At 35.2% G+C, this 26,516-nt stretch overlaps 6 protein-coding genes across 13 annotated transcripts; 3 read left to right on the top strand and 3 right to left on the bottom strand.

The window, feature by feature from the left end:
* Positions 1–503: 503 nt before the first annotated feature.
* Lst8 (MTOR associated protein, LST8) lies at positions 504–1,988 on the top strand. The gene is made up of 2 exons (XM_014247063.3): positions 504–790; positions 898–1,988. The coding sequence occupies exons 1-2, from the start codon at positions 674–676 to the stop codon at positions 1,726–1,728; spliced, it is 948 nt and encodes a 315-aa protein (XP_014102538.1). The 5' UTR covers positions 504–673; the 3' UTR covers positions 1,729–1,988.
* Gga (ADP-ribosylation factor-binding protein Gga) lies at positions 1,982–4,867 on the bottom strand. Its single transcript, XM_014247062.3, has 7 exons — positions 4,713–4,867; positions 4,463–4,623; positions 4,034–4,408; positions 3,733–3,967; positions 3,087–3,669; positions 2,482–2,968; positions 1,982–2,426 (listed from the first exon to the last, which is right to left on the bottom strand). Exons 1-7 carry the CDS (start codon positions 4,747–4,749, stop codon positions 2,214–2,216), a joined length of 2,091 nt encoding a protein of 696 aa, XP_014102537.1. The 5' UTR covers positions 4,750–4,867; the 3' UTR covers positions 1,982–2,213.
* A 76-nt stretch (positions 4,868–4,943) lies between these two features.
* Mrgn1 (Mahogunin ring finger 1) lies at positions 4,944–7,658 on the top strand. The gene is made up of 3 exons (XM_014247024.3): positions 4,944–6,006; positions 6,064–7,336; positions 7,405–7,658. Exons 1-3 carry the CDS (start codon positions 5,164–5,166, stop codon positions 7,572–7,574), a joined length of 2,286 nt encoding a protein of 761 aa, XP_014102499.1. The 5' UTR covers positions 4,944–5,163; the 3' UTR covers positions 7,575–7,658.
* Positions 7,646–11,851, bottom strand: LOC106627049 (DDB1- and CUL4-associated factor 6). Of its 5 annotated transcripts, none has more exons than XM_014247027.3 (5): positions 11,431–11,851; positions 10,249–10,442; positions 8,961–10,187; positions 8,278–8,888; positions 7,646–8,199 (listed from the first exon to the last, which is right to left on the bottom strand). In XM_014247027.3, the coding sequence occupies exons 2-5, from the start codon at positions 10,355–10,357 to the stop codon at positions 7,936–7,938; spliced, it is 2,211 nt and encodes a 736-aa protein (XP_014102502.1). In that variant the 5' UTR covers positions 10,358–10,442; positions 11,431–11,851; the 3' UTR covers positions 7,646–7,935. The 5 variants fall into 5 exon arrangements, with proteins under 5 accessions (XP_014102502.1, XP_069966605.1, XP_036221348.1 ...); XM_070110504.1 differs by having other exon boundaries at positions 11,469–11,851; XM_036365455.2 differs by having other exon boundaries at positions 11,337–11,454.
* A 240-nt stretch (positions 11,852–12,091) lies between these two features.
* Positions 12,092–13,899, top strand: Sirt6 (sirtuin 6). The gene is made up of 5 exons (XM_014246839.3): positions 12,092–12,253; positions 12,308–12,438; positions 12,498–12,920; positions 12,984–13,107; positions 13,169–13,899. Exons 1-5 carry the CDS (start codon positions 12,188–12,190, stop codon positions 13,460–13,462), a joined length of 1,038 nt encoding a protein of 345 aa, XP_014102314.1. The 5' UTR covers positions 12,092–12,187; the 3' UTR covers positions 13,463–13,899.
* Positions 13,900–14,876: 977 nt separating this feature from the next.
* LOC106626992 (uncharacterized) lies at positions 14,877–26,392 on the bottom strand. Of its 4 annotated transcripts, none has more exons than XM_014246926.3 (5): positions 26,190–26,392; positions 18,998–19,398; positions 17,283–18,911; positions 16,932–17,162; positions 14,877–16,869 (listed from the first exon to the last, which is right to left on the bottom strand). In XM_014246926.3, the coding sequence occupies exons 2-5, from the start codon at positions 19,223–19,225 to the stop codon at positions 16,189–16,191; spliced, it is 2,769 nt and encodes a 922-aa protein (XP_014102401.1). In that variant the 5' UTR covers positions 19,226–19,398; positions 26,190–26,392; the 3' UTR covers positions 14,877–16,188. The 4 variants fall into 4 exon arrangements, with proteins under 4 accessions (XP_014102401.1, XP_014102402.1, XP_014102406.1 ...); XM_014246927.3 differs by lacking the exon at positions 26,190–26,392 and adding an exon at positions 23,884–24,245; XM_014246931.3 differs by lacking the exon at positions 26,190–26,392 and adding an exon at positions 20,995–21,233 and having other exon boundaries at positions 16,932–17,159.
* Between the last annotated feature and the right edge of the window lie 124 nt (positions 26,393–26,516).

The following is a 26,516-nucleotide window of genomic DNA, read 5'->3' as shown; positions in this document are numbered from 1 at the left end:
GGCCTGAAAATGGTAATTACGGAAAACTCACCAGGCTTAAGTGTTTCGAACATTTTTATTGACGCTTTCCTCGGTAACAGTATTGTTCTAAAAACTATTAGTAGTGCGATAACTATTTAAGAAATAGGACCAGAAATGAAGCGGTGGCCAACCTTACGGACGGATGGAATTACACGCAGATATCAGATTACAATTGTTTTAATAAAATATAACATAAAGGTTTTTGAAGTGGTTCAAATTTAATATATAAGTAAAATTTTGAATGAAATTTTGTGGTACATAAACGAGTGTGACACTTAGGCCAGTGGTACTTAAAAGAAAAATTCCTATGTATTTAAAAAAAAATATATTATGTGAATAAGGAAAAATTATGGATATATTTATCCATATATCGAAAGTTTATAACTCGAATCGGTGTAAATATTGCATAACAAAAGGTTTGGGAACGAACTAAATAATCTATTTATTTATTGTGAATGACATATAGAAGGATGAGAAAAACAGACCCCACAAAAAGTGGGTATTACAAAGCGTAACTAAAGAGGACAAATTTATCTAGGATTTGTTGCACGGAGTTCTTTATATTGATAACTTTAGCTTCCTTTCTAAATATTCGGCAAATTGAATTTGTTTAGTATGAATTATTAAATTATACATTTCGAAAGTATACATAATGGAAGCTACTGGAGATCAGTTGATTTTGGCCACAGGTGGCTATGACCACTCAATCAAACTGTGGCAAGCACATACCGGCCACTGTATACATTCAATGCGCTTTGTAGACACCTCAGTAAGTTAAGGAATATACACGTTTGTTATAGCCGATTCATTCTCGTATTTATACATACTAGATAGGGTGGCGATTTATACAAATATAATATCCAAAAATTTTTGCAGCAAGTGAACGCACTCGACCGAACCCCCGATAAAACTCGTTTGGCTGCCTGTGGTTATCAATGTATACGCCTATATGACATGGAGACCAGTTGCACGACACCTGTCATAAACTTTGAAGGTGTTCAAAAAAATGTTACACGCTTGGGTTTTCAAGAGGATGGTAAATGGATGTTCACTGCTGGAGAAGACCACCGTGTTCGCATATGGGATATGCTGTCACCTCAACCACACTGTTCACGTGTTTTCGACTGTCAAGCACCTGTAAACGCCGCGTGCTTGCATCCAAATCAAGTTGAAATCGCAATGGGTTCTCAAAATGGTGGGGTATATTTATGGGATGTTAAGTCTGAAGTACACGATCAACTTATACCGGAAGTAGATGCATCCATACAGGATGTGGCAATCTCACCTGATGGACAATATATGGCAGCAGTTAACAATAAAGGAAACTGTTATATTTGGTCTCTAAGCTCGTCTCCAAACCAACAATTGAGTACACTTAGTCCCAAATTAAAAATAGCTGCGCATAAACGGTATGTCCTGCGCTGTAAATTTAGTCCAGACTCACGACTGCTAATAACTACCTCAGGCGATGGAACTGCAAGAATATGGGAGACTGATCATTTTACAATGTGGCGCGAATTGAGCGTGGAAAATTATTGGGTGTGGGATGCAGCGTTCAGTGCCGATTCTAAATATGTATTCACAGCATCATCGGATGGGATAGCTCGCTTATGGAAGCTACAAACAAAAAACGCGGAACGAAAGTACACGGGTCACACCAAAGCCATTACAGCTTTATCATTTAAAGATGAGATCGTCTCAGAATAACAGGAAGTGAAAGGGAGTGAAACGAGGAGCACGTATGAAGCAAGAAATCAATATAATCGCCGCAAAGCGAAGCGAAGTAGTGGAATATGTTGCTTATTCACTGCGTACGTTAACAGTAATTGAAACTCAAATATATAGAAGGAAAGAGAGAACGTTTTTTCGTAATATACTATTTTCGATGGGATTCGATGTTTTTAATAGCGTCATTTTTCTCTCAGTTTTATTATTTGCTGCAATAAATTTGTACACATAGTAATGTTTTTCCCCTATTTTATTGAAAATTCATAGATATCAAACTAAAATCTAAATCAATACCTAATTAAGTTAAATTTAATAATATTTATAAAAAATGGTGAGGCATAGAAATAAAATATTTAATACCATTTTAATACAAATTGGGAATTTGCTTACGTAAAGTGTTGATAATCGGTCCAATTAAAAATTTACACCTAACTACTATTTATAGAAGATTATTAAATATATTTTTAATCGACATATGGAATGTCCTTAGCTACGTTCCACTCTTTTATAGGATCTGGATCATCACCAAGATTGTAGCCCAAAAAGCAAGTAACATCGGTCGGTTTACAGGTTGGATTGAGCAATAACATAACTTGATTGATTGGAATCACTGGACGAAACGGTTTATGCGGTGGCATAGTAACAGCTGTTGGTGGCAACAAACGCACTTTGCACGGCTGAAAATAGTAACATTGTTTCATTCGCATCTATAATTGGTAGTATTCAGCTAACCTTATGTACACTGGCATCAAATCTAAAATTCTGGATAGGTAATTTACTTTTGTTGCTCACGGAGATAACTATTACTGATACTTCCTTACTGGGTCGATCCTTAGTGAAAGTCAACATTACTTTTATATCGTCATCGTCCCACAGTACACGATCACCAGGAGCAGGTTCTACCTTATCCAAATCTATCTCAATATCAGCTAAAGCTATTGTTTGACAAATATTGGGCGATTCCTCTTTAATATCTTCAATATTAACAGTTTTTGAAATCTCTGAACGAGATATCTCAGCATCGACACCTTCATCTTTTCCCGATATTATTAAATCATCACCTTTCCCAAAGCTTTCATTAAATATTTTCTCATCAGCGTTTTCCTGTTGAGCTCCATTTTCACAATCTTTATGCAAATCTTTTGAATGTGATAAATAATTGGATTTGCACTTTAATTTTTCCTCAGCCAAGGCATTCAAAGTTTGTTTCTCTGGAGTTCTGCAAAATTGCATATTTTAAATATCTACATTTAAATGTAAAATTATGTCAGGCTAATAGTTTTATACATTGTAATAACAAAAATTTGAAAATATATTAGTTTACTCTATATACCGACTTTTTAAAGCTGTATACACGTTCCAAGTCCCGCAAAGACGCTTGAAAGAGATCTTCACTCAATTTGTCAATAGTGGACATTTTTCGGTAAGAATTTGTCTCGGTCTCAATATCTACATCTTGCAAGGCACTAGAAACATCCGCTTTGGCACTAGACACAGGTGTGGGTTCTAAGATATTACTGCTAAAAACATCTTTGACGTTGTCAGCTTTTGTCGGTATATCACTGCTTAACGCAGAACCAATATCAAATATTGAATCTAAATCATCAAGTGGATTTGAAATGGCAGGTTCCTCTTTTCTTTCATCGGTATTTCCAGTTGCACCAAACATTTCCAGGTCAACAATTGATGAAAATGTGGAAGTCGTTGATGAGGACGCAACCACATTTGATTCTTCCCCAAATAAATCTGATAGCAGATCAGTATTTCCACTTTTCATGGATTTCTCTGATGTGTCTTTTGGAACTCTTACATCTGCTGTACTGTCCATCAAAACACTGCTTGACTTCGTTGGTGTTCCTACCAAAGTCTTGAATCGCTTTATAACATCTTGTAAGGAGTCATTAATTTCTACGGCGTCAACTACAAACAAAAAATAAACTTTATAAATTCGTTCTGAAAATTAAATCGAAATTAATAGCTTACCAATTAAGGATTCATCGCAGTTTTCCAATAACGTAGGTAATCGCTCAATAGTGGGTTTATACTTTTTGCATGAATAGTACAATTCCCGCATTACCGAAATGCTTTCGCTCTGTTCGTCGATTTCTTTCCCTTCCGTTTCATACATATTTAGCATTTCTACTAACAATTCGACGGTGTTTGTAACCTCTTGTAAAAAGTTTTTATGTTGTATCATAAAATCCATTCGACGGGCATCCTTGTGAAGTAAAAGCAAAAATAATCACATATTTTTTGAATGAAATAAACTACTTGAAAAACGTACTTGCTTCACTCGATTTTGTATTAATAAATTTGCTCTTTTATAATTCTCGGGATCTTTACTGTTAATGAGCATGGATAACATTTTTTCGTCAATGCCTAGTGTACTTTCATGCTTAGACTCTACAACCGGAGTAGTTGCTTGATCCACCTCTCTTTCCAAACAGAGCTTTTTATATACTTCTTGTATCTTGAGCTTTTGAGGATACTCCGCTGTCCATAATAACAGACACTCAATGATCCGCTTCTTGATAGCTTCTGGGGTTTCTCCACCTTGAAACTTTTTTGAAACAAGATAAACGAGTTCATTGAGAAATCGGAATTTTGCGACTTCGGATTGAAAATCTGGACCACATTTACTCATGCATTCTTCTAGTAACTAAAACAAATTTAATAATTATTAGCTATTCCAATGTAGGTGCGTAACACAAACGTTTATCGCTCTTGTGGACTCAGTGATATCTTTGGAGCGAACTTTCGTCATAATCATTTTTAGCGCTTTGTCTACGAGTGTTGGGTTACTTCGCAGGACCATACAAAACATCTGTGAACTTAACTCATCTATATTTTCACGACCGGGGTTTGTCGCTCGATCTTTTTGTGGAAATATACAAACAGACAATGATCATAGTTTAGTTTCTTTCTTAACTCAAATTAGCTATCTATCTTTCATGGCAACTCACCTAACATTTCTTCCATAATATTTTCGTTGGTAGTCATGTTTCCAAATTAAACACTTTTTTTAAACTCTTTAAGGTATTTCAGTCTTTATTTTTGCAAAGTTCTCTTTTTTCTTACCGATTTCTGTGAGTAATGAATTTTGACATTTCTTATTGTGAACGAACACTTTATGTATAGCAACTTTCTTTGAACACACCTATCACAGCTATTGACATTTATTCAATCGATCCACAAGAAAATATAATACATATTGTGAAAGATATACACTAAATTTATGAATATACATTTTACAAGCTATACTTAATTCGTTTTAATGTGAAGGTCAAAGAGAATAATATGTGAAATTATTAGATACATATTTAAAATTTGTTGCATTTTATGGAACTAATTTTCCTTTGGTAAAAATTACGAAGATTGCAAATTAGTCTCTGCAGCTCATATTTGTTTCAATCGATGGGTGCATTTACGAGTCGACAGAATGGTGCAGTGGAAGAGGCAGAGCAACGTAATTCGACTCATGCCTACAAATATCCTCCCCGATCGGGTAACTTTTTTGGCAGCCATTTTATCATGGGAGGCGAACGCTTCGACACACCCCAACCAGAGTCTTATTTATTTGGCGAGAACGCCGATTTGAATTTTCTTGGCAGTCGTCCGACAGCATTTCCTTATCCCCCTCCTCAAGCCAGCGAGCCAACTAAAACTCTGAAAAGTCTAGTAAACATACGTAAAGAGTCGGTACGCTTTGTTCGAGTTTCTCCCGAAAAACAAGAAATAGTATCAGCCAACACACACATAAATAATATCGATGGTAATATAATCACTAACGAACTTGGTGGTTGTGGTGATGGTACGGCGCAACCCGGAGCTTTCTCTTATAATATCGAGTTCACTTTTGATTCGGACGCCAAATGCGCCATAACAATTTATTACTTTTGTACTGAGGAAGTAAGCCCTAGTGGCGTAACGCTTGTGCCACGGGATGGACTAACATCCGAAACGTACCACTATGAAAAAGGAATAAATCAATTCTTCTCTCAAACGAATCATATCTTCAATCCGCAATTAATTCCTGAAGATGATTTAGTCTACAATCAGGCAAAAGAACAATATCCAGTTGCTATACATTGCGTAGTAGAGGAAGGTAATGAAGACTGCCGACAATCACATACAACCATATGCGTTATTGATCATCATCCTGAAACAAACAGTTATGTATTAAGAGCTCTTAAACAAAAAATTTTCGTTGATGGCCTCTGTTACCTACTTCAAGAAATATATGGTATCGAAAATAAAGTAAATTAATTTGAATTAATAAGTTTCACATATTTCTGATAAGCTTCTTTATTTTAGGCTGTTAACAAAAGTTCCATCGATGAAGAAATCGATGACCATGGCAGTGAATGTGTTATTTGCATGAGTGAAACCCGTGATACTCTTATACTACCTTGTAGACATTTGTGTCTATGTAATTCTTGTGCGGACTCCTTACGTTATCAAGCGAATAATTGCCCTATTTGCCGTGCTCCTTTTCGAGCGCTTCTTCAGATCCGTGCCGTTCAAAAAGGAGTAAGCTCTCACACTTTGCATCAAAATACACCCACATCGGCACCAGGAGATCCAGCGCCATGTGATCAACACATACCGCCCGGCTACATTCCAGTATCACTTATAGAAGCACTCAATGGACCGCCACAGTTTGTGGGTCGACCTCGTCCCAATGACAGTGATATGGCTGATGGGGTAGCTCTCACCGCTTCGATGGTAGTTGAGAATCATAAGGCAACTTCACCTTTAAAACCCAACCAACGACGTTCTAAAATCAAGAAAAATGTTTCAACTTCTACAAATACGAGTGAAGTGGGTACAATTACAGCTACAAGTAGCACAAACAACCCTACACTGTCTGTAGTAGAAATAACAAATGAAAGTAATGTGTGCAGCTCAGCAAATGCAGGATTTGGTGCGGCACCACAGAAAAAAGCACTTCCGGCAGAAACAGAAACACAGGCAAACTCTAGCAATTCACAAGATAAATTACACATTGTCAATGAACGTCAGAGTTTAAAGGTGCCAAAAATGAAACGCACCTCAAATTCAAATAGTATAAATTCATCGCCATCGCAAAATGATCTTGACACCGATGATAGCGAAAACGAAAAATTATCGCCACTACTAACTCCAGATAACAAATCCAAATCTACAAATATTACGCGAAACAAAGAAATAATTGGAATTAATAATGACAGCGATAATGAAGTTGCTGATGGATTGGAAATGAAATGTACCACTTCACTGAAAAAGAGTGCGACAAGCGGCAATGCTGAGACTGCGGTCGTCAATGCGGATGACTCGGACTATTATACACCTGAAGACACACAGAACTCCATTTTAAGTCCCTTATGTCCTGATAGAGATCGCGAACGACCAAAAAGTGGAGACAAGTTGGGTAGTCTAAAAGGAAACGCAGGGAGTTTTAAAGGCACCAGCAGCTTAGCCAAAAAAAATCTTCATAAAAAATCAACGTCAGTTGGTAACATAGTTGGTCCAGGCAACACCACAGCCAACTCTGGCATACCTTGTACTATAGCAGGCGATATGAAAGGCAATGTGAGCTCTCTACCAGGTATTCCATTGCAGGCATTCCCATATATCTTTATTTTAATGATCCACATAATTGCTTTTTTTACGCAGACATGTTAGATAATCCGATAAGCGTGAATACGGCATCTACACGCAGCTCTAGTGACAGCTATTCGTCGAGTTCGTCAACAAAGCAGCTGCTAAGCTCGAATCCAGCGAATACAGCAGCTAATATAATAGTCGATGATAAGACTGCTCTACAAAACGCAGTTAATGTTTAAGTGATTGGAAGTATGCTATAAGCCACTTCGTATTTAATATATTTATGTCAATACAATACATACACACTATATTGGAGAAGGGAAGATCGATTTTTATTTAAAAAGTATATACTCTTCAAAAGTAAATGGTACTATTCAAATGAGCTTTACCTAAGCTAAAGTGATTCTGACAGTGTTTTGACTTTTTGGTGTTAACCGTTTCGTTTTCTTTTTATGCATTGCTTTATTTTAGTATGAAATTCTAAATTTTTCATACTTGTAATGAATACACTGTAGACCAAAATTAGTTTGAGATTATGCCATCTGATAAACGTATTTTATTTCAATGTATATTAGTCATGAACTTTTCCATACTCTTTGCTTATTCGTCATTGTTAGTCTCCTCTGAAGCTTCACCACCATCTGCATTCAAATTAGAACTCTCAGGCACATTTGTTGCGCTGCTATTGTTGTTATTGTTTATATTTTCTGTTTGGTTGGATGGATTAACGCTCACTTCAGGGTTAAGAATACGTTCGCGATTTCGCAGAGAGTGAATACAGGCCAACAGGCGTATCATAAAAGCGGCTGGTACTGTGATAGTATCTTTTGTTTGCTCCAACATTATTGCATTACGTTTCATGAGCTAACAAAAGTTATTTTTTTTTAAATAAAATTATACGAAATTATTTTACAGTAACTCTAATTAATTTTATATACGTACATCTTCAGCTGCCGCCTCATCGAAATTAGCATGCTCCAAAGTGGGAGCCCATATTTTAACATCGTAATCTATGCCCGAGCTCGCTAAATAAGGCAGCTCAGGATGAGGTTGTAAGCAGTTCACAACATGTTGATCACCTTGCATTAACATGACTAGTTTCCCGGTACGTCGGTCCCATGTAAATATATGTCCGCAATCCGATCCCGACATCACATAGTTATTACCCCAAAAGTTTGCCTCCTTGATCATGGTACGAGCATTTCTGTGGCCAACAAATTTCATACGCAGATAATCGAAAAGCCGCTTGTCGAGTTCCGCAAGTTCTTCGTTCAAGGTATCCGCTTCATCGTCACGAAACTGTATGCCCTGCTGGCCAGCACTGCTAATATTGGGCGTATCGGGAATGGACGTAGTTGTCGGTTCCGCTGGTGCTTCCATGGTATTTTCTTCTGGAGGTCGACTAATATTATCGACTACAGCCGTTGTAGATATCGGTTGAGTCGAAATCACCTCCGTTTGAGGCATTGAATTATTTAAGTTAATAGTACGAGAGTTGTGCAAACGGCTAGCAACTCTACGCCAATAAGCGCCTGAAGTGGATGGTGTGGAGTCTAAAGAAACAAAAGAAAAATAATGTTATTTTAGGCATAAATATAATATTATTTCAGTTCTCTTATTTGTACCGTCTGACGTCTCCCTTGCCACTGCAGCCAAGAGCGTCGCTTGATTTTCACGATTAAGCTCTTGTGCCTGACCTGAAAGGCCCATTCGTGTTCGTGGATCGTTAAGCATACGGGATATAACCTCTGTCATGCGACTCATTATATTCGCTTGCAACTGGGGACGCACCTGCCCAATTTCCACCCGGCCTCTTGGGTAGTTTTCGGGACGCGCGTCGGGTCCGGTGTCGGACCAATCACCACGCAAGCGTAATCTTCGCGTAACTTGTTCGGCCGTTAAAGTAGGAGGAGGAGATGATCTGTTGACATCAACTGTACGGCCCTTTTCGTACAGCTCATTTACGTCTACACCGTCGCGACGCAGATCAAATAGATACAAATACTCGGACGAATAACTCACCAGTAGTTCAGACTCTTCGGGGCTGTATCTAACGCAAGTAATGCGATATTGTCGATTCGTCATCATAGGAATTGGATAGGCTTTAATCGGTTTAGTATGTCGCTCAGTGGTGGGTATGGAGCTATCGCTAAAGTCAATAATCGACAGGTAACGTCGGTCATAGACTCGTACAATAGCATCGGAACTGCCCACTGCCACATAGTAGTTACTGATGGGCGACAGATCCATGGCATTAACCGCTGAGGGGCTGAATATAAGTATATTATCTTTGCAGCATGTCTTATGGCAACTCGATATTTGCCGTAAATCGAATAGACGAACCGTACCATCCTCCCCGCAGCTCAGAAATGACTTTGGCTCTGAAGGTATGGTTAGTACTTCATATGTTGTACCACTTTTGTGACAATTAAAAAAACTCAATTTAGCCTCATTCTCACTATGTTCATATACGGGCTGCAAAGGAGCATTCTCTCTAGTAGAATCAGCGCCGGGTATCACAGTGTTTATATTATTAAATAATGGTGTGGGCTGCCGACGTACATATGGAGCTAATAGCTCGGTATGCAGTACAATGCCATCACCAGAACACGATACTATCGAATGACCATTCGACCGTGGCATAAACCGCGCACTAAAAATATTTGCCCTATGAGCCGTTTTATATTTCAACAGTACCTCTTGACTGTGCGGGTTCGTTATAGCAATGCACTGGTCATCGCTACCCGACAACAAATATTCACCCGTGTTGCTCCAACTAACAGTGTTCACACAGCCAGAGTGCACATGCAAACGGCTCATCAAACCCAAACGCTGCACATAGTCCAGCGAGTCTGTAAGGTTAAATAATTGTAGGAAACTTAGAAAAGAATATTAATTATTAATATATTTTACCTTTGGTACTCGCAATGTAATTATGAGTGGCAGTTCGTGTGGAATTCAAACTTTGATTATTATAAACACTTCTAAAGACGCTGTCCTTGCTGAACCGTTCGCGAGACATTCTATGTAGCGTCACCAAATTCACCTGCGATTATGTTTTAGTGCATATAGGCACTTTTTGGAGAAAGAGACGGGCTGTAAATAGCCTACAAGTAATAGAAACAAGCGCTAATTTAGAGGATTATTAAAAGTATCCTTTCGTCTTACTTTACCAACTTTTATTGTGCCTATAGCCTATAGCCTACTTAATATACATAAGTATATAAGTAAATTCTTAAGTTATATTCGAACTTTTCAAATAAGGTGCAAATAACGTTACGAGCAATCTAAACTAAATCTTATCTTTTGCTATAAACAAAAACTGTGACTAGGAATATATATCCGTATATATGCACATATGTTATAGAAATTGAAGAAATAAGATAATCAAATGTTGCATATTTCTATATACATATATATTCATACATATGTATACGCTCACATTCGTTTGGGAAAACTGTTTGCTTAGAATTACACAAGTTTAATTTAATTGTTATTATTTCAAGCGTTGCTTATTTAATCCATATTTTGACATTGCCACGGAAAATTGTAACTTTTAAATTATACTTTGTGATCAAACAACTTTAATAATTCGTCTAATTCGAAAATTTAAATAAAACAATAAAATAAAATCAATAAAACAAAGTTCCTTGATTGTAGATGACAACATAATTCAAAAAATGCTCTACATAATATACACAAATGTCACAAATGAATTTACAAGGCCTTATCTTGCAAAAAAGGAAGTTCTTCAGTATTCATTATACGTGATGAATCTTTACATTTACAAGGTGCCCGTAAAGAACTAAACGTTTCTAGGTATTGTCTATACTAAATGTTCTTGATTTACAATGCTTCTATAACCATACATATTTATGCATGCATATAAGCATATATTTATATATATATATATATATCTATAATCTGTTTTAAAATTAAATGAAGAAAAGAAAGCAAATAATATATGCAATATTATTATATACATATGTACATATGTGTACCTTTTAACAATTAGCAACAAAAATGTGAAATAGCTTCCTGCCTTCTTAATACTTAGATGTATTCACCCGGGTAAAAATTAACCCACATACTTACAATTTTGAACGTCCTAAACTATTTTTAAATTATTTTACCTTTAAACAATTTAACTAATGTTTGGTAATAAATTTTTTATAAATTATTACACTCGAAATTTAATTTTCACCCTCCCGAAATTTCAAGAAATCCGTTGTTTATAAAAATTTGATAGTTCAAACGTCCGCGATTATTACAGCAAATTCTTGTCAAGGTTATTATTAATTTTCACATTGTACATTTCTATAAGAATTTTAATTAGAAAAACACAGATGTAATTGAAATATGCCTAAATATTTCATTGTTTTGTCACTTAACGCAGCAATTGACCTGCTCTTAGCACATCGCGGTATATTTTCCAAATATTTTGCTGTACGTTTTTCTTTCCCCAGACCCAGAAATTGCTAAGTTGTATTCCATTTTTTCTTTGTTTTTATCGCTTTCCTTGTCAGTTTCTTGCAAATACGTATTCTTATTACTTTCACACACTACATGCAAAAAACTTTATTTTTTAGTGTTTGCTTTTCCATTATTCTATTTATCATTTCTGATTCACATTGTTTGTTTACATCGCTCTTTCGCATTCATTTGCCATTTTTATTTTGCTAACGTCATTTGGTTACATGCAAATATGGCTAAATGAAAGAAAATTGGCAACCCTTTAAATTCTCTTCTTTCTGATGCCCCTTTACACACATTCGTTATTAAAAAGCATTTGCTTTACTTTGTGTTATTACATCTGAGCATCTTCCTTTTACTTTTTTGTATATATTAAAGTATGAGCTGCAATTATGCGGATAACCTGTCACCGTATGGTAATAAAGGAATTTTGGGTATACCGGAGGTAAGTCTGAATTGCAAAAAAATACATTAACCAAATTGTCATTAATTGAAGTAGGAATTCGATAGTGCAGAATCGGTGGAGACAAAATGTGAAGAATTGGTGGACTGGATTCTAGCTGCGAGAGGGCGTGTAGTGGTGCACACAGGAGCAGGCATAAGCACCAGTGCTGGTATACCCGATTTTCGGTAAGAGGTGAAAAAATTTTCTTATTTATTATTTGCAATTCAACACTACGTTTTTGCAGTGGCCCAAAAGGGGTATGGACTTTAGAAGAAAAGGGTGAAAAACCTAAAATAAATGTATCCTTTGAAGATGCCATACCAACAAAAACCCATATGGCGTTGAAATCATTGTCCGAACAGGGTTTTGTGAGGTTTGTGATTAGCCAAAATATCGATGGACTTCATTTGAAGTCGGGCTTGTCACGCCAGAACTTAGCCGAACTTCATGGCAATATGTTCATAGAGCAATGTAACAAATGTAGGCGACAGTTCGTACGGTCGACTACAGCGAAAACAGTAGGCCAGAAACCATGTGGTGGGGTATGTCGATCAGGTGAATTTGGACAAGCCCGTTCATGCCGTGGTGGCTTGCTTGTAGATAATGTTCTTGACTGGGAAGCTGATCTTCCAGAGCGCGACTTAGATATGGCTTTCATGCATTCCATGTAAGATATTAGTTAAAAGCATAAAAATACACACTAACTACATATTTATCTCTGTCTTGAAAGGCTAGCCGATGTAAATATAGCACTGGGCACAACTCTACAAATCATACCAAGTGGGAACTTGCCGTTGAATAATAAGAAATACGGTGGTAAAGTTATTATATGCAACCTTCAACCTACTAAACATGTGCGTATATATATGAAACGTATTCGTTTGCTTCCTTATATAATTAAAAAGTTAATTTTAGGATAAAAAGGCTGATTTAATAATATCTACCTATGTAGATGACGTTTTGGAGAAAATATGTAAACGTTTAGGCATCGAGATACCATCTTACAATGCTTCAGAAGATCCCACCAGGGCATCAACTGCCCAAAACTCTGAGTGGACTATACCGGCACATACGGTCAAAGAGTTGGAAAAAGAATACAATGCAAAATTAAAAACCTTTAAAATGCAACAGAAACGGAAGCAGAGTACAGACCTCCCCAAAGCCATAACGAAAGTAATAAAAAATAAAAAGCGCAAGCACGAAGAATAATGATGCTCTTTGTCTATTATATGAAAACATCGAGCCGAAACTATGCGAAACCTTTAGCCCAACATAGTACTTATCCCAAAAAATAATCGCATTTAATAGTAACTTCTAAAGCAATCGAATATAATGTATAAGATCTTCAGTTAATGTGAGCAAAAAGCATTGTAATATTATTTTGACGAATATTTAGAATGTTTACCCCTTGATTATGGCAATATTCACATCCTTGAATAAGTGCTAAGATATCAAATACACATTTGTGGATGTTTTAATATACAATTTTTCATTTTAATTTCTCGCTTCAATTTGTGTACAAAAATCATAATACATACAAACATTAAATGTCATTTAAAAATAGTATTATTTCAAATATGAATATCGGCATACTGCCAAATATAATATGTTACTCTTAAAATACAATAAAAAATTTATAAAAGATCTCTATTGCGCAATTCTTATTAACAATTTTAGTCTTAATGAGAAAATTAAAATATTTCATAGCAATTAAATAGGCGATTTAATGTCAGTCGCCTTATTCAAATATTAAGAGTATCAATACTTCAATTATTGTGTATAAAAATAATGTCAAGAACATCAATACAGGTGGTCCATTGTATGTGATAAGTGCGGAGGTTAAGGTAAATGCGTATCTGAGGGAAATTACTCTGCATCTTAACTTCTTTAGGAGTAATAAAACTCGTCTACTAGGTTAGAGGTGTTTGCTCAACTTGTTCAACTTAGTATCGTTATTTTTTGTACTCCCATTACTGGTTGTACTCGAACTTTTTTTTATTTAATTGCATATTGTCCGAATGTCGATTAAAACACCAAAATATTGCTTAACAACTACTTGTTTGATTAACGACTCTACAAAAATTTAATTCCGCTACTTTATTGTGTGTTATTGGTTATGCGCGATGTGTATATGTATGGATATTTGTATTTGTTATTTCGCATTTCCATTTCGATAATATTATATATAATTATATATATTTAGAAGAATATTTGTAGATATCTATGCTTGATTATCGTTAAAATTCTCACTTATCTGATTCGTGATTATATTAGTTTTAGATTTCCAATGGCTAAAATTGCGATCTTCAAGTAGCACTCTACAAATCACTGTATTTTCTGTGGGGTTTCAGATTTCCGGTTCGCGAAACAAACAGTATAACTCGAAAATACCGTTGAATAAAGCATTTAAAAATATGCATGACGCATACCACAGTATGCACAAAAACCGGATATATGTTTATAAATTTCCAATTATTATAAATCCAATTTGTTCTCCCTGCTAAGTGCATTCGAGTTTGTGTAAACCGTGATTATTCACTTCTAATAAAATAATTGTATTTTTCACTTTTTGGCAATTGAACTAGGATCCACATACGTTTGTACGAATTTAAGACATATATAATTCAACTATTTCATTCAGTATTTTTATTATTCACTTATCTTTATTTGGAAAATCATTGCTTATGTTTATGCTTAGTTTGCTTATCTATCATAGTCCAACAATTATTGATTAAATACCAATTATGGATGCTCCAAAGGCTACGGAAACATTATACTAGCACGACTACAATATGGAATTATCGTATTATTTACGATTTTATCTTGTGGCTACACTCGAACGCTCGAGTTTGATTGAACTTGCATTTGAGTTTCTTTCAAAGTATTTTGCAAATTTTACCGCTATGTTTATTATATATATAGTATTTAACTAATTTGCTGCTATGGATAACTGATCTATCCGAAATTGATGAAATGCAATTTTTACATATTTTTTCAAGCATATATGTATGTGTGTTTTGTTTATTATATTTAAATGATTTCTTATTCAATAATTTAGTAAATACTATTTATGTATATATATAAAGAATTTCCCCGTTTAGAACAGTAAAACGATTTAATGGTAAGAACTTTTGGTGTTGCTTCTCCAATTTTATTCGATACTTAAAGTTAATTTTAGGAGTGGATATCATTTATAAATATAAAAAACTACTTGCATACATATATGTACAAATAAATCAAATTTTTCAACAAAATTTAAATTAATTAGAAATTCTTTAAAATAGCTCACATATTATATACTACTCGTATATTAAATATATACAAAAGAAAAAAAAAGTAAAAATTTACAAAATACAATAAACAGCGCAGGGGCGTATTTAATCTTTTTTAAATATGATCACCGTAAACTTCACTTAATATATTTCATATGCTTATAAACTCTTTAAGGGTGAGGGGGTGCACCTGTATGGGTGTGTGCATTTTGTAATGAAATTGTGTATTTATAATTAGGTAAAAAAACGGTTTGAATAAAACTAAGCATGTTTGAAATGGCAATATGTGCATAAAATACAAATCTAAAAATATATAAAAGCTCTCAAAGCTGGTGAAGTTATCGCTGCAATTACAGAAATCAAATTTGGAACCAGATTATTTCTCCGATTATTTAGGATTTTAATTCTCTTTAAAAAATATAGCTTTTTTACGAGTATTTTCTATGTGCTACACAAATGGCAACTTATAATTGCTCAGCACCAACGTGACGAAGCAATTAAACAGTAAAGGTACACGTTCAAAGAACGTAAATAGGACGCAAGATGCGAATAAACAATCATTGCAACTCAATATTTCTATCCCACACCGACTATTGTTTATAAATGTAGAAGTGGGAGCTGAGTAAAGCACTAGCGCGTGATTTTCTGTCGACTGCCGCTTGGTCAATTCTTGCAAACACCACCGGTATTCACGGGCGACGCGGCTATTGGTGTTCCGCCGTTTGGCAGCTTAACGCTATTAAGACTGCTGCTGCTGATATTCGCCAAATTATTGTACTTGGTTGGGCCTGATGTCTTCAGTAGAATAATTTTCTGATTCAAATTGCTCGCCGCCGTGTTGTGATGTTGAAGTGGTTGCTGCTGTTGTAGATGGTGTGCTTGTTGGTGTAGCATTGTGCTATTGCCATGATTGATCAAATGTGAAGTAGCGTTTGTTACTGTGTGTAGAATATTGCTTTGACTGCTGCCACCGGTTGCTATTAAATTCACTCCAACCCCACTTGTTGTCAGTTTTTTTGTTAAACCCAACGACGCACTAGATGCTGTATTTCCTAATTGATGCGTCGGTGCAGGTGTTATTGTAACGGTACTAGGAGCCAGTGCATTCATAGCTGCGGTTTGTGTGGATGCAGCTAACGAGGATGCCGGCACAATTGTTGTCACACCGTTTTCATGTTGTATGGTATTGTTATTGTAGATTGCACGAGTTGTAGTTAGTGTCGCTGAGGTCGCCTTGCTGTGAGAATTACTACCAGCCGCATGTCCCACTGCTATGCTAGATATTGTAGCGGGGGTGACTGGAGCGATTTTTAAGGATGGTGTAGCCGAACCAATACGTGAGACCTTAAAGAAATATTAATTTTAAGTTATTTGATTTTGTCCAACACCAAATAGTTAATACATACATTAGTTGCTGATGGTTGTTGTTGAAAGTGTTGCTGCATTGCACCAACACTGGAAGTTGCCATCATAGCCATTTGTTGTTTGCGATTCTGTAATAATTTTGCAGCTACCTCATTGCCAGTAAGCATTAAATTTTGAGGTTGACCATGTATCTGGACGCCACTTGCCAAAAACATCGTATGCACATTGCCTATTGCTGCACGAGCTGCCAGTTTTTTCTCTGTATCCTCCTGCTAAACACATATTTTAATAGTCATTTTGACAATTCGTATGATACAGTAATAGTATATACATACATACATACATATATGACTTAATGGAAAACTTTATGTAATATGCGAAATGGAACTTACCAGAGGACTTGCCGATTTTCTTTCCTGCAAATTTTCGTCGAAACCAGAATCTGAGGAATTGTCACTAAACTTTGGTGCAGTCGAGGATGATGAGGAAGAAGTAGCCGAAGAATTGGAGCATGTGGATGTTGGTGACGAACCGACGGGATAGTATTGCGTACTCTGCTGACTGGACCCGCCCGTTAATGGCTTTGAGACCACATATGATTTTGTTACGTTTCGCATTACTGGTTTTATATCTTGAAAATCGCCTGCTTTAATACGCTCCACAGTCGATGAGGAGACTGATGAGGCTGTGGACGTGACACCGATTTTTTCCAAAGAATGCTTGAAAATTTTTCCAGCTTTTATTTTATGTAAAAGCCTATTGCCACCAATTATATTTGTTGTTGGTAAGGGTGGTGAAATTGTAGTAACCTTGGCGGTAGAATGTCGCGGCATTTGCGCACCCACAGATGTTACACTGGGAGGAGATATGCTCGATATGGCAGATATATTTGTGGTATTTATTGCAAGTGGTAATGGTGTGGAAACGACGATATTTGAGTTGCTTCCAATCGATATTGCTGATAACTGTGGTTCAACACTACCGCTGTGATTTGCAATATTTGTGCTGTTTGTAATTATAACGGGAGTGGTTGTTGATACTGCCAGAGATTCAGTCTTATTTGAGGAATTTATAATATTATTATTAACAGCGAGATCCACTTGAGGAAAACTTTCTGACTGTCGTTTGAAGAACAAATGATGCTTCTTCAATACTGGTGTATGATTGATTCTCATTGCATTCACTGGATTGGGCAAAGGTGGTGGGCAAACACTAGCCACCGATGGCGCAGATATTTTAACTACGGCTGGCATTGTAGCAATGATTGTCTTTTGCGAAGTAGATGATAGTTCCTCATCGGCCGATGACGTCGTCTCAGTACGCGAAATTGGCAAGCGCTTATGTTCTGTGCAGACTTCAAATTTGTCAATGTCGAGTAGTATTGCTCCAGCTAACGATGGACATAAATACATCATGCCACAGCAAGTTTTACGTTCTTGCCATTCCGTCTCATCAAAGAATTGTGCTTTGTCATTGACAAGTTTTAATGTGGACCGATTTCGAATAGGAAGCATACATTTACGTCGTTTGCTTCCTGTTTTTAGTGGACTCTTACAATAATTGTTGGAGACATTACTAATATTGGTAGCCCTTCGGGTGGCACGGTTTGCAGATGCACGCGTTTGTGTTTGAAATTGCACAGTTGAATTATTTACATTTACGTTTCCTCGTTTCGACTCGTAAACTTCTCCGCCCTCGCCCATATCTTCATAGTCGCTATCCATTGAATCTAGTGTTGCAGAAAACAAATGTTGGTCATTCCATGTTTTTAACTCAGCGACAGAAGATCGTCTACATTCATCGGCTTTCCTTTCGGGACAGGCACCGGCGCCTATTTTACTTTTTTTACTCTTTTTAAATATTTTGGAAAATTTTTCAGGAATGAGTGACTTTGAATTTGGTGCCCGGCGAGTATTTGTATTATTACTTGAAGCACTATGAGCTGTAGTTTCTGAATCATCTCGACTCTTTTTGTGTTTTGAAATTGATTTCGTTCCGGGTCCCGCACGAGCATCAACCACCTATAATAATTAATATTAAATAAACAATTACATTTACTAATTAACCAAAAAAAAATGTAATTTTTAGTTATGAATATTAAACATACATGTCCCCAATGTCGGGTGCTGCCCCCTGGAAGCCGTTTATAACGTTTCACCAGCAAAACACATGCATTGCAAATCTCTCCATGACGAGGATATTTCAAATTGAAACATTTCATTGAGTCCTGTTCGTATTTACGTGAGTCAGTAAAACGTGAACTACTCGACTTTGCACGACAAATGCAACATCCTTCAGCCGAGCGATAAACTCGTGGTTTATGAAACGAGAACATTTTATTATGTACTTTCCGATTTCTTTGTCTTAATCCACTTAAGACTCTTAATATCTTTCTTCGGTTTTATTGAACTTTCTTATTTTATTTTCCGGAAATCCGATATGATTTTCAAGTTGATTTTGTGATGTTTTCGATATCATTGAGTTACATCTTTTCGGTAAATTTATTAACTGAAAAATAAATTTGATATATAATAGCATTGTCTTATATTTAGAATCCAACAAAACGCAGAACACAAACGTACTAATTTAGAATATATTTTTTAACTCTCTATAACTGATCACTAAAATTTTTTAATAACTTAAAAAAAAAAACACGGGTAGCAAAACAAGTATGTTATCCCTCTCAATAATAAACTTGATTTAATGCAAACTTCTCAAAATTAATTTGATCAAAATGTTAGGATAAATAGTAACGAGGGCATTCTTGACTTATTGTTAGTGCATAATGCAAAAAACGTGAACAAGTGTAAACAAAAGAAACCTGTGTTTAACAAACGTAAAGGTATAAATGTAAGTTTTTGCTTACAGGTTACTGACATGAAAGTGCTCTACACTAATTGTAAAACAAAACAAAAAAAAAAAAAAGTATCGCTTAGTTGTCATTCGCTTTTAAATTTGAATATGAAATCGCAACTTTGTTTTGATTTGTGTCGTTTGTCGTCAAGGTGTAAACTTGAGCACAATTTGCAAAAAGCGTTGACGCAATCAAGCTTTTATCTCTCTCTTCCAATTATTTCTTTTCTTTTCACGTCTCCTTTCCAAACTGTTGAGCTATTTGTCTCTTTTGCTCTTTTAAAACACTCTATACAAATTGTGAATAACTTTATGTACACTAGTTAATAAAGCATTCTAATACAGCTATGAATATAGCATTTTGATCACCAAATCACTTTAGTATTTTTCACAACTGACTTCAGGGATTCTGATAATTTCTATTACTAGAATTCTACCGACTACTATCGACAATAAGCCGCACAATCAAACGACCAGGCTCCGCTAACAATTTAATAATTTCAAATTTAGCGTTTTTGCAATGCTTATATACATGAAAAACATATATACATATATATTTCTATTCTCGAAATAGTTCGCAAGTAAATTAACATTTACACACACATGCGTGCACTAGATTAAATCGTAGTTGAGCACTGACAGTGTTTGCTACATTCTCTTGTCTTTTCGCTTTGCTATGTATACACACCGGAGCTGTCATTAAATTGAGTATTTTGGGTAACTTTTCTCTTGTACCACTTGTCTCTTGCTGTAATCGTCAGTTCTTAAGTTAAGATGTTTAAAATTAGCCCCAATGCATACACAATACATGAAAAGGTGGTAATACAAGAAATGAAAAACGGTTCAACACAAGATTGGCAAGTTACCATGGTTGAAAAACGAAAAGCTGGTTTTCTGTACATACATTCATGAATGCATACTTACGTATGTAAACTTACGAATATCAGCAGAAGAAAAAATAAGAACCCAACAGGGTTAGTATGAACAAATTGATGTAATATGAATTTCACCGCAAAAAATTTCGAGTATCTACATATGTGTAAAATATATATACATATATGCATATTTAAATATATGTACGCTTTGATATGAAAATATCGCGACACGTACCGTCTTGTATTATATACCATATGTACACATACTTTTATTTAAATATTTATTAATGCACAATTGTGAAATGTCATGACAAAAATTGGTTTTTCCCTAATTTCCACATATATGCATATAATACTTCACATATAAACTACGTACCATATTACTTAAATTAAATATTTTTGAGAAATTGTATGCTGTTTTTATGGTATTGATGTAATTATCACTTCAAGCAAAAATTAATAGTAATTCTTTTATACCGAACAAAAAATTCACATCCGAACACCACAACTACTAAGAAAAACTGAATTTCAAAAACTACTCGTATATTGCCATCTATAAGCAAGTTCACTTTTGCTTCGACACTGTTGTCCGTCCAATAACTCTCCACTTTACTACCGCCGTTTCAGACTGTTGCGGCAGTTGCAGACCCAAGAAAATGAAATACACAAAAATTCGAAAAATCGTACAAAGAGGAATGTGTGAATACGAAACGCGTGAAAAAGAAGAAAAGAAACGCGCGCACTCACACCAGAGAATGTAAATGAACATTACACATACAGTATGTGACGACCAGGTAGATGCATGCGAATATCCGGAAACAACAAAATACTCCAATGAATTCACTATATATACCATACTTACAACTGAATTGAAGTCAAATTTATTACGTATGCTAAGAACTGAAAGTGGCTTATTTACTATCAAGACAAAATATTTTTTGAGTAAGTGATTAAAAGATGAACACATTTAAACACATATGTAATTAGTACTTTGTTGTTACTTGTGTATAGTTGAGCTGGCATATTTGTCAAAAGAAAATTAGGAAAATACGCGACCAACTCAATTTTATGTATCATATACGAATTTTCGGGGACGGTAAAGAATTACAGAAACGTGTGTGAAGAGGCACGAAACACTACCTCTTCTTTTCTACTTTTTCGCATTCGCATTTAACAAGTTTTATTTTATGCTTACACCAGAGAATAAAATAACAAATGAAATTGATAAGTGCCGTTTCAGACAGGGATGCAAAAGAGTCTGATGTTTTTCAAATTTTCTTTTGGTGTCGCTCTGGGCATTCACACGGTCAAAAAGAGTCCAGCAACTCGAGTCTAGTTTTTCTGCATTCCTTTTCACAAAATGTTCGTAAATATTTGTGCGGTTCGACTGCGCAACACCGCGCAACACTGCATGCTGCGTATTTCATTTGTATGTTGAGATGATGGTCACACATTTTGCTTGCAATGAATTACCATGAATATGGTAGAACAATATGCATAATACAAGTACCTACCCGCTAAATAGTTTCAAAAAAATACTAAAAACGGGAATTCCCTAATCCACAAGAATGTATTGAATATCCGCTATTAATATTTTCAAGGCCAAATTTATAATAGGAATTTCCTAATCTTTAAGTATTAAAAACTCATAATTTCTTTACTCCATAATCTATATCTTAATTTTCTCCTTATTTACAATTTGTCATAATATTTCTATTATTCTATGCATACGTATTTGCATATTACATACAAAAATAGATAACAGAACTCAAATTTGCGATCGAATTCATTTGAAACCGAGCGCTCTTGCAACCATTCAAAGGATTTGAAAGTGAAAAGGAATGCTGAAAAGGGTAGCAGCGAGCTGTTACGAAAAAGAACACAAAGCGTGCCACCCGAACACGAGTGGCACGGTCCCTTCGTCTTTCCTCGTCGTCCCCTCGCCCACAATAAACTGGTATGAGACTCTTTTGCGTCCCTGTCTGAAACGGCACTAAGCAGCTGTTCATTGCGAGTTTGTGCTCGCTCTCTCTCTTCCTAGGCATGCAAGATAAAGAAACGAAAATGGTAAACATAACAAAAACCGAAACAACGAAATAACGAAATAACGTACCGCCGAGCAAAATCACAATTCTCATTTAATGATAAATGCGACCAATACGCGTACGTGATTACAATGCCGTAGCCGTACGAAAATTCTCTTCATTAAGCATTAACAACGCAGACTCGAGTTTAGCTTTGCACTCACCCACTTCAAGGGGAAAACGTAAATGTATACATATACAATACTTTTGGCCTTTGGTTTCACTTCACCAATGTCATAGTATCTCCAAATACACACATTTGTAGGCATACTATCTACATATACTCATATCCATCCTATCCACACACTTCCCGACAACCATCCGCATATTTTGTATCACTATTTGTGTACAAGTAATACAATCTATACCATACATTTGTATATGCTTGAATTGGAGAGATTGAGATACAAACGAATCAGAAAAATGGCGCAAAAACGACCACATATGTATGTATGTACATTTGTCGGGCTTAGATGACATAAAGTCACAAGTTAATCGGTTTCTCTTTTGCAAGTATTTATTGTTCTCGCATGCATGCATACATATCCGCATGATTACCTGTTTTTTATACACATGAATCGTATTTAAAATACATATCTGTATGTACATTTGTACAGATTGTACCAATCAACAGCATTCACTTCATTGACGTATTATTTATTTGCATCTGTATTGAGAAGGTAGCTGTCATGGTGAGACCTTTTGGGACAAATGCTCAAAAACCATTATTTACAGTAGTTCCCGTAATATATTTATGTACACATGGTTTCTTCTACTTATTTCAAGTATTTATACATACATAGATATGTATGTATTTGCATTATATTCTAATAAGAGTAAAAAATTTTAATAGCCGTATTTTATGTATACTACTCTCATACGCTAGTGGATTTATTTATACTCGCTAAGGACTGAAACCACAAGCCACCCCATAACTGTACGGTCTACGTACTTATCCCGACAGAACCCGGATTTACATATGTCAGACCAAAGACTAACTATGTAGAATTTTTTAAAATTATTTTCGCCATGTTTTCAGCGTTGACAATTACAATACCCATAACAGCAAACCCGGTTATCTTGGAAGGAAGCTATTGATAAGTCGGTTACTATTTCTGTTTATATTCTTTCCTCTTAGTACGAGTATATACATTTGTATCTATTGCCTTCAAAATATTTACCTTACAACTATGTATGTAATATTTATATTCTCGCAGTCACGCTCTGCGCTCTGTTTTCATACGCGCTCATTGACATTTTGTTTACTCTTCGTTTTTATATGGGTTTTCGCATTTGTTTTTGTCAATTCTCTTGTGGCCTTTTAAGGATAATTCCCCTTTGTATAGACATTTATTAAAGCGTTTCCCTTCAATCCAATTCGTATGTTTTTCTACTGTATCTACCATATCAAATGTAATTGGCACGGATTTTTGGTTTGCGATTTGCTCATTCATTTGTTCACTTTGTTTTGTTTAGTTCGTGTTCATTCTCTACAGCCGCATGCAAAAACTGTACTTGCGACTATTCACGACCAACTATTGCGCACAACTCAAGGCGGAACAAACACTCAGCTTTGCTACTATACAAATACATGTGAACATCGTTTGCCCGTTGAGGTGTCCAATTGTATTGTATTTGATATTAAAGTATGGTCATTAATGCACACTTATCAGTCAATTGGAATAACGGAAAAAGAGACAAAATACAAATCAATATGTCATTGGGAACTTTAAAGTTATATAGCAACCATTTGTCACTTAACTTTTGGTTAACTCAACCGAAAGGAGTCTTGATTGCTAACCAGACATTGAGAATACGGCCCTAAAATATGTTTGCAATATTTGCAGTTGTCATTGTTAGTTAACCCGATATTTTCCTTTTTAGGCCAAAGTATTGTTTTACTTTCTACTTTTCTGACAATAGTGTTGCCAACTTTCCTAATAATGTTAGCCAAGGCACAACATTCGCACTTTACAATTTTATTGTAAATGGTCTTTCATACTTTTATCAAAATCAAAATTCCAGGTGATATTGATAAACTAAATACGTATAACAAAAAGAAAAACATTCCAATTAATATGTAATAATGTTCACGACCCCGGATAGGTTTAAAATAAACTGAACCACTTTTAAGAAGTCACAATGATATTTCAACTGAATGATAAGTGCACATGTATTCATATGTATGGTATATAAATTATATATTTGGATACGCACGAATATCGTGCAGAGTATAACGACAACACTGCCAGTAACAAACGACCCTGGCACTTTCCAGTTTTGCGACATACATACATACATTCACAGGTAAATATGAACAACCGGCCTACAACAATCACTATTAAGTTAGTGAGTTACACGTAGTTTACTTTTGTTTGCATAAACATGAGCGCATGTATAACTATTGAAAGCCAATTTGTAATAAAATAGTAAAAGCTACTTCTCAACAGTGTTAATATAACGATTATACACTTAGTTATCTTTATATTTAACCACCACTTTTATGAGCACGTCAAACAAATTTGCAAATATTAAGATACCTATAAACGCACATACTCACAAAAGTTCGTTAAGACACACACATATTGACTAGCAAACTACGCGTAGTCTGACACATGTACATCAAAAAATCAAACTTAAATTCAGTTGATTACAATTTTTAACAGACAAACGTGGGTATGTACATAACAACCCATCAAACGAGTATGTCAATGAGAAACATATAACACAAAGCTCTCTGTATCAAACTAGTGTTGATGACCAATACTACTAAATATATATTAAATAACAAGTGACTCTGAAGAGCGAGTAACGTATGATTGAAAATCACTTCGAAAGTGTAGGTAACCCAGCTAAATTGTTTGCTATGTACTAGAATTCTGATCACTGAAAGAAAACTAAACCGGCTGAAATGCATAATATTTGCAGAACTTATAAACTGTATTTCGTTTAAGTTTTGTAGAGTGATTTAGAAATTATTAAGACACGCACTGTGTACATACGAGTACATATGTATTTGCGAATAAACAAAGCAACGTATTCTTACGTTCTTTATACACCCACCTGTACGTAGAAGTAGGCTTGTAGACAAGCTCTGTTATACATACATTTATATATATAAGTAGAAACGTATGTATATTTATAAGGTGCTCAGTGGGGCGGGTGTATATAATAAAAAAAAACAAAATTTGAACGCATTTTCACCAAAAAAAAAACGTACTTGCATGTATATATTCGGTTATTTGTGTAATTTTTTATAATGTTAAAAATATCTAAAGAGCACAAATAACGTCTGCATTACATCGCATTTGTCATTAAAAACAACGCTGGATCTAGGAAAATTACGGGACACTTAAAATTTAGTATTATATGTATCCCGGAATTACCGAAAATAAAAACTTCAAATACATCAAAGACGAATCTCAGTGCAATAATAAATGTATTTCAACACATTATTCGCCCTTCAACCACAAAATAAAAATCTCACCTGCAACACAAAATCAATTTTTGTTATTTTATACAAATTATTGTTAAAACTGATTAAATGGTCATTTAAATCAATTTATAGTAAAATTTGTGAAATGTACTTTGTGTCACCAAAATTGAAAATTTAGATATACAAATTACACTTATACGCGACCAACACGGAATTATTGCCGTTTCTGCTGGAATTCACTGCGGAATGAATTTTTAAAATGCTATGCGCACTCATTGCATGTTCACTTTTCTGTTGATTTTCATCTCACTTTTGGTTTGTTTCTACATTTGGTTGGATTCTCTTATTTCTTATTTATCAGCCGCTGCCTATTTACCG

This window comes from Bactrocera oleae, chromosome 5, assembly GCF_042242935.1.
Source record: "Bactrocera oleae isolate idBacOlea1 chromosome 5, idBacOlea1, whole genome shotgun sequence".
Lineage (NCBI taxonomy): Eukaryota > Metazoa > Arthropoda > Insecta > Diptera > Tephritidae > Bactrocera > Bactrocera oleae.
The sequence above is the reverse complement of the archived record's forward strand: the minus strand, read 5'-3'. Positions and strand labels throughout refer to the sequence as shown.

Excerpts from the sequence above, each read along its gene's own strand:
- Lst8 (XM_014247063.3), top strand. The coding sequence starts at position 674 with ATGGAAGCTACTGGAGATCAGTTGATTTTGGCCACAGGTGGCTATGAC. Across the intron at positions 791-897 it reads TGCGCTTTGTAGACACCTCA|CAAGTGAACGCACTCGACCG; the intron begins GTAAGTTAAGGA and ends AAATTTTTGCAG.
- Gga (XM_014247062.3), bottom strand. The coding sequence starts at position 4,749 with ATGACTACCAACGAAAATATTATGGAAGAAATGTTAG. Across the intron at positions 4,409-4,462 it reads AGTCCACAAGAGCGATAAAC|TTACTAGAAGAATGCATGAG; the intron begins GTTTGTGTTACG and ends AATTTGTTTTAG. Across the intron at positions 3,968-4,033 it reads TACAAAATCGAGTGAAGCAA|GATGCCCGTCGAATGGATTT; the intron begins GTACGTTTTTCA and ends TTACTTCACAAG.
- Mrgn1 (XM_014247024.3), top strand. The coding sequence starts at position 5,164 with ATGGGTGCATTTACGAGTCGACAGAATGGTGCAGTGGAAGAGGCAGAG. Across the intron at positions 6,007-6,063 it reads TATATGGTATCGAAAATAAA|GCTGTTAACAAAAGTTCCAT; the intron begins GTAAATTAATTT and ends TCTTTATTTTAG. Across the intron at positions 7,337-7,404 it reads CAATGTGAGCTCTCTACCAG|ACATGTTAGATAATCCGATA; the intron begins GTATTCCATTGC and ends TTTTTTACGCAG.
- LOC106627049 (XM_014247027.3), bottom strand. The coding sequence starts at position 10,357 with ATGTCTCGCGAACGGTTCAGCAAGGACAGCGTCTTTAGAAGTGTTTAT. Across the intron at positions 8,889-8,960 it reads GGCAAGGGAGACGTCAGACG|ACTCCACACCATCCACTTCA; the intron begins GTACAAATAAGA and ends TTGTTTCTTTAG. Across the intron at positions 8,200-8,277 it reads ATGAGGCGGCAGCTGAAGAT|CTCATGAAACGTAATGCAAT; the intron begins GTACGTATATAA and ends AACTTTTGTTAG.
- Sirt6 (XM_014246839.3), top strand. The coding sequence starts at position 12,188 with ATGAGCTGCAATTATGCGGATAACCTGTCACCGTATGGTAATAAAGGA. Across the intron at positions 12,254-12,307 it reads GAATTTTGGGTATACCGGAG|GAATTCGATAGTGCAGAATC; the intron begins GTAAGTCTGAAT and ends TAATTGAAGTAG. Across the intron at positions 13,108-13,168 it reads ACCTTCAACCTACTAAACAT|GATAAAAAGGCTGATTTAAT; the intron begins GTGCGTATATAT and ends AGTTAATTTTAG.
- LOC106626992 (XM_014246926.3), bottom strand. The coding sequence starts at position 19,225 with ATGTTCTCGTTTCATAAACCACGAGTTTATCGCTCGGCTGAAGGATGT. Across the intron at positions 17,163-17,282 it reads GAAAATCGGCAAGTCCTCTG|CAGGAGGATACAGAGAAAAA; the intron begins GTAAGTTCCATT and ends ATATGTGTTTAG. Across the intron at positions 16,870-16,931 it reads AACAACCATCAGCAACTAAT|GTCTCACGTATTGGTTCGGC; the intron begins GTATGTATTAAC and ends TATTTCTTTAAG.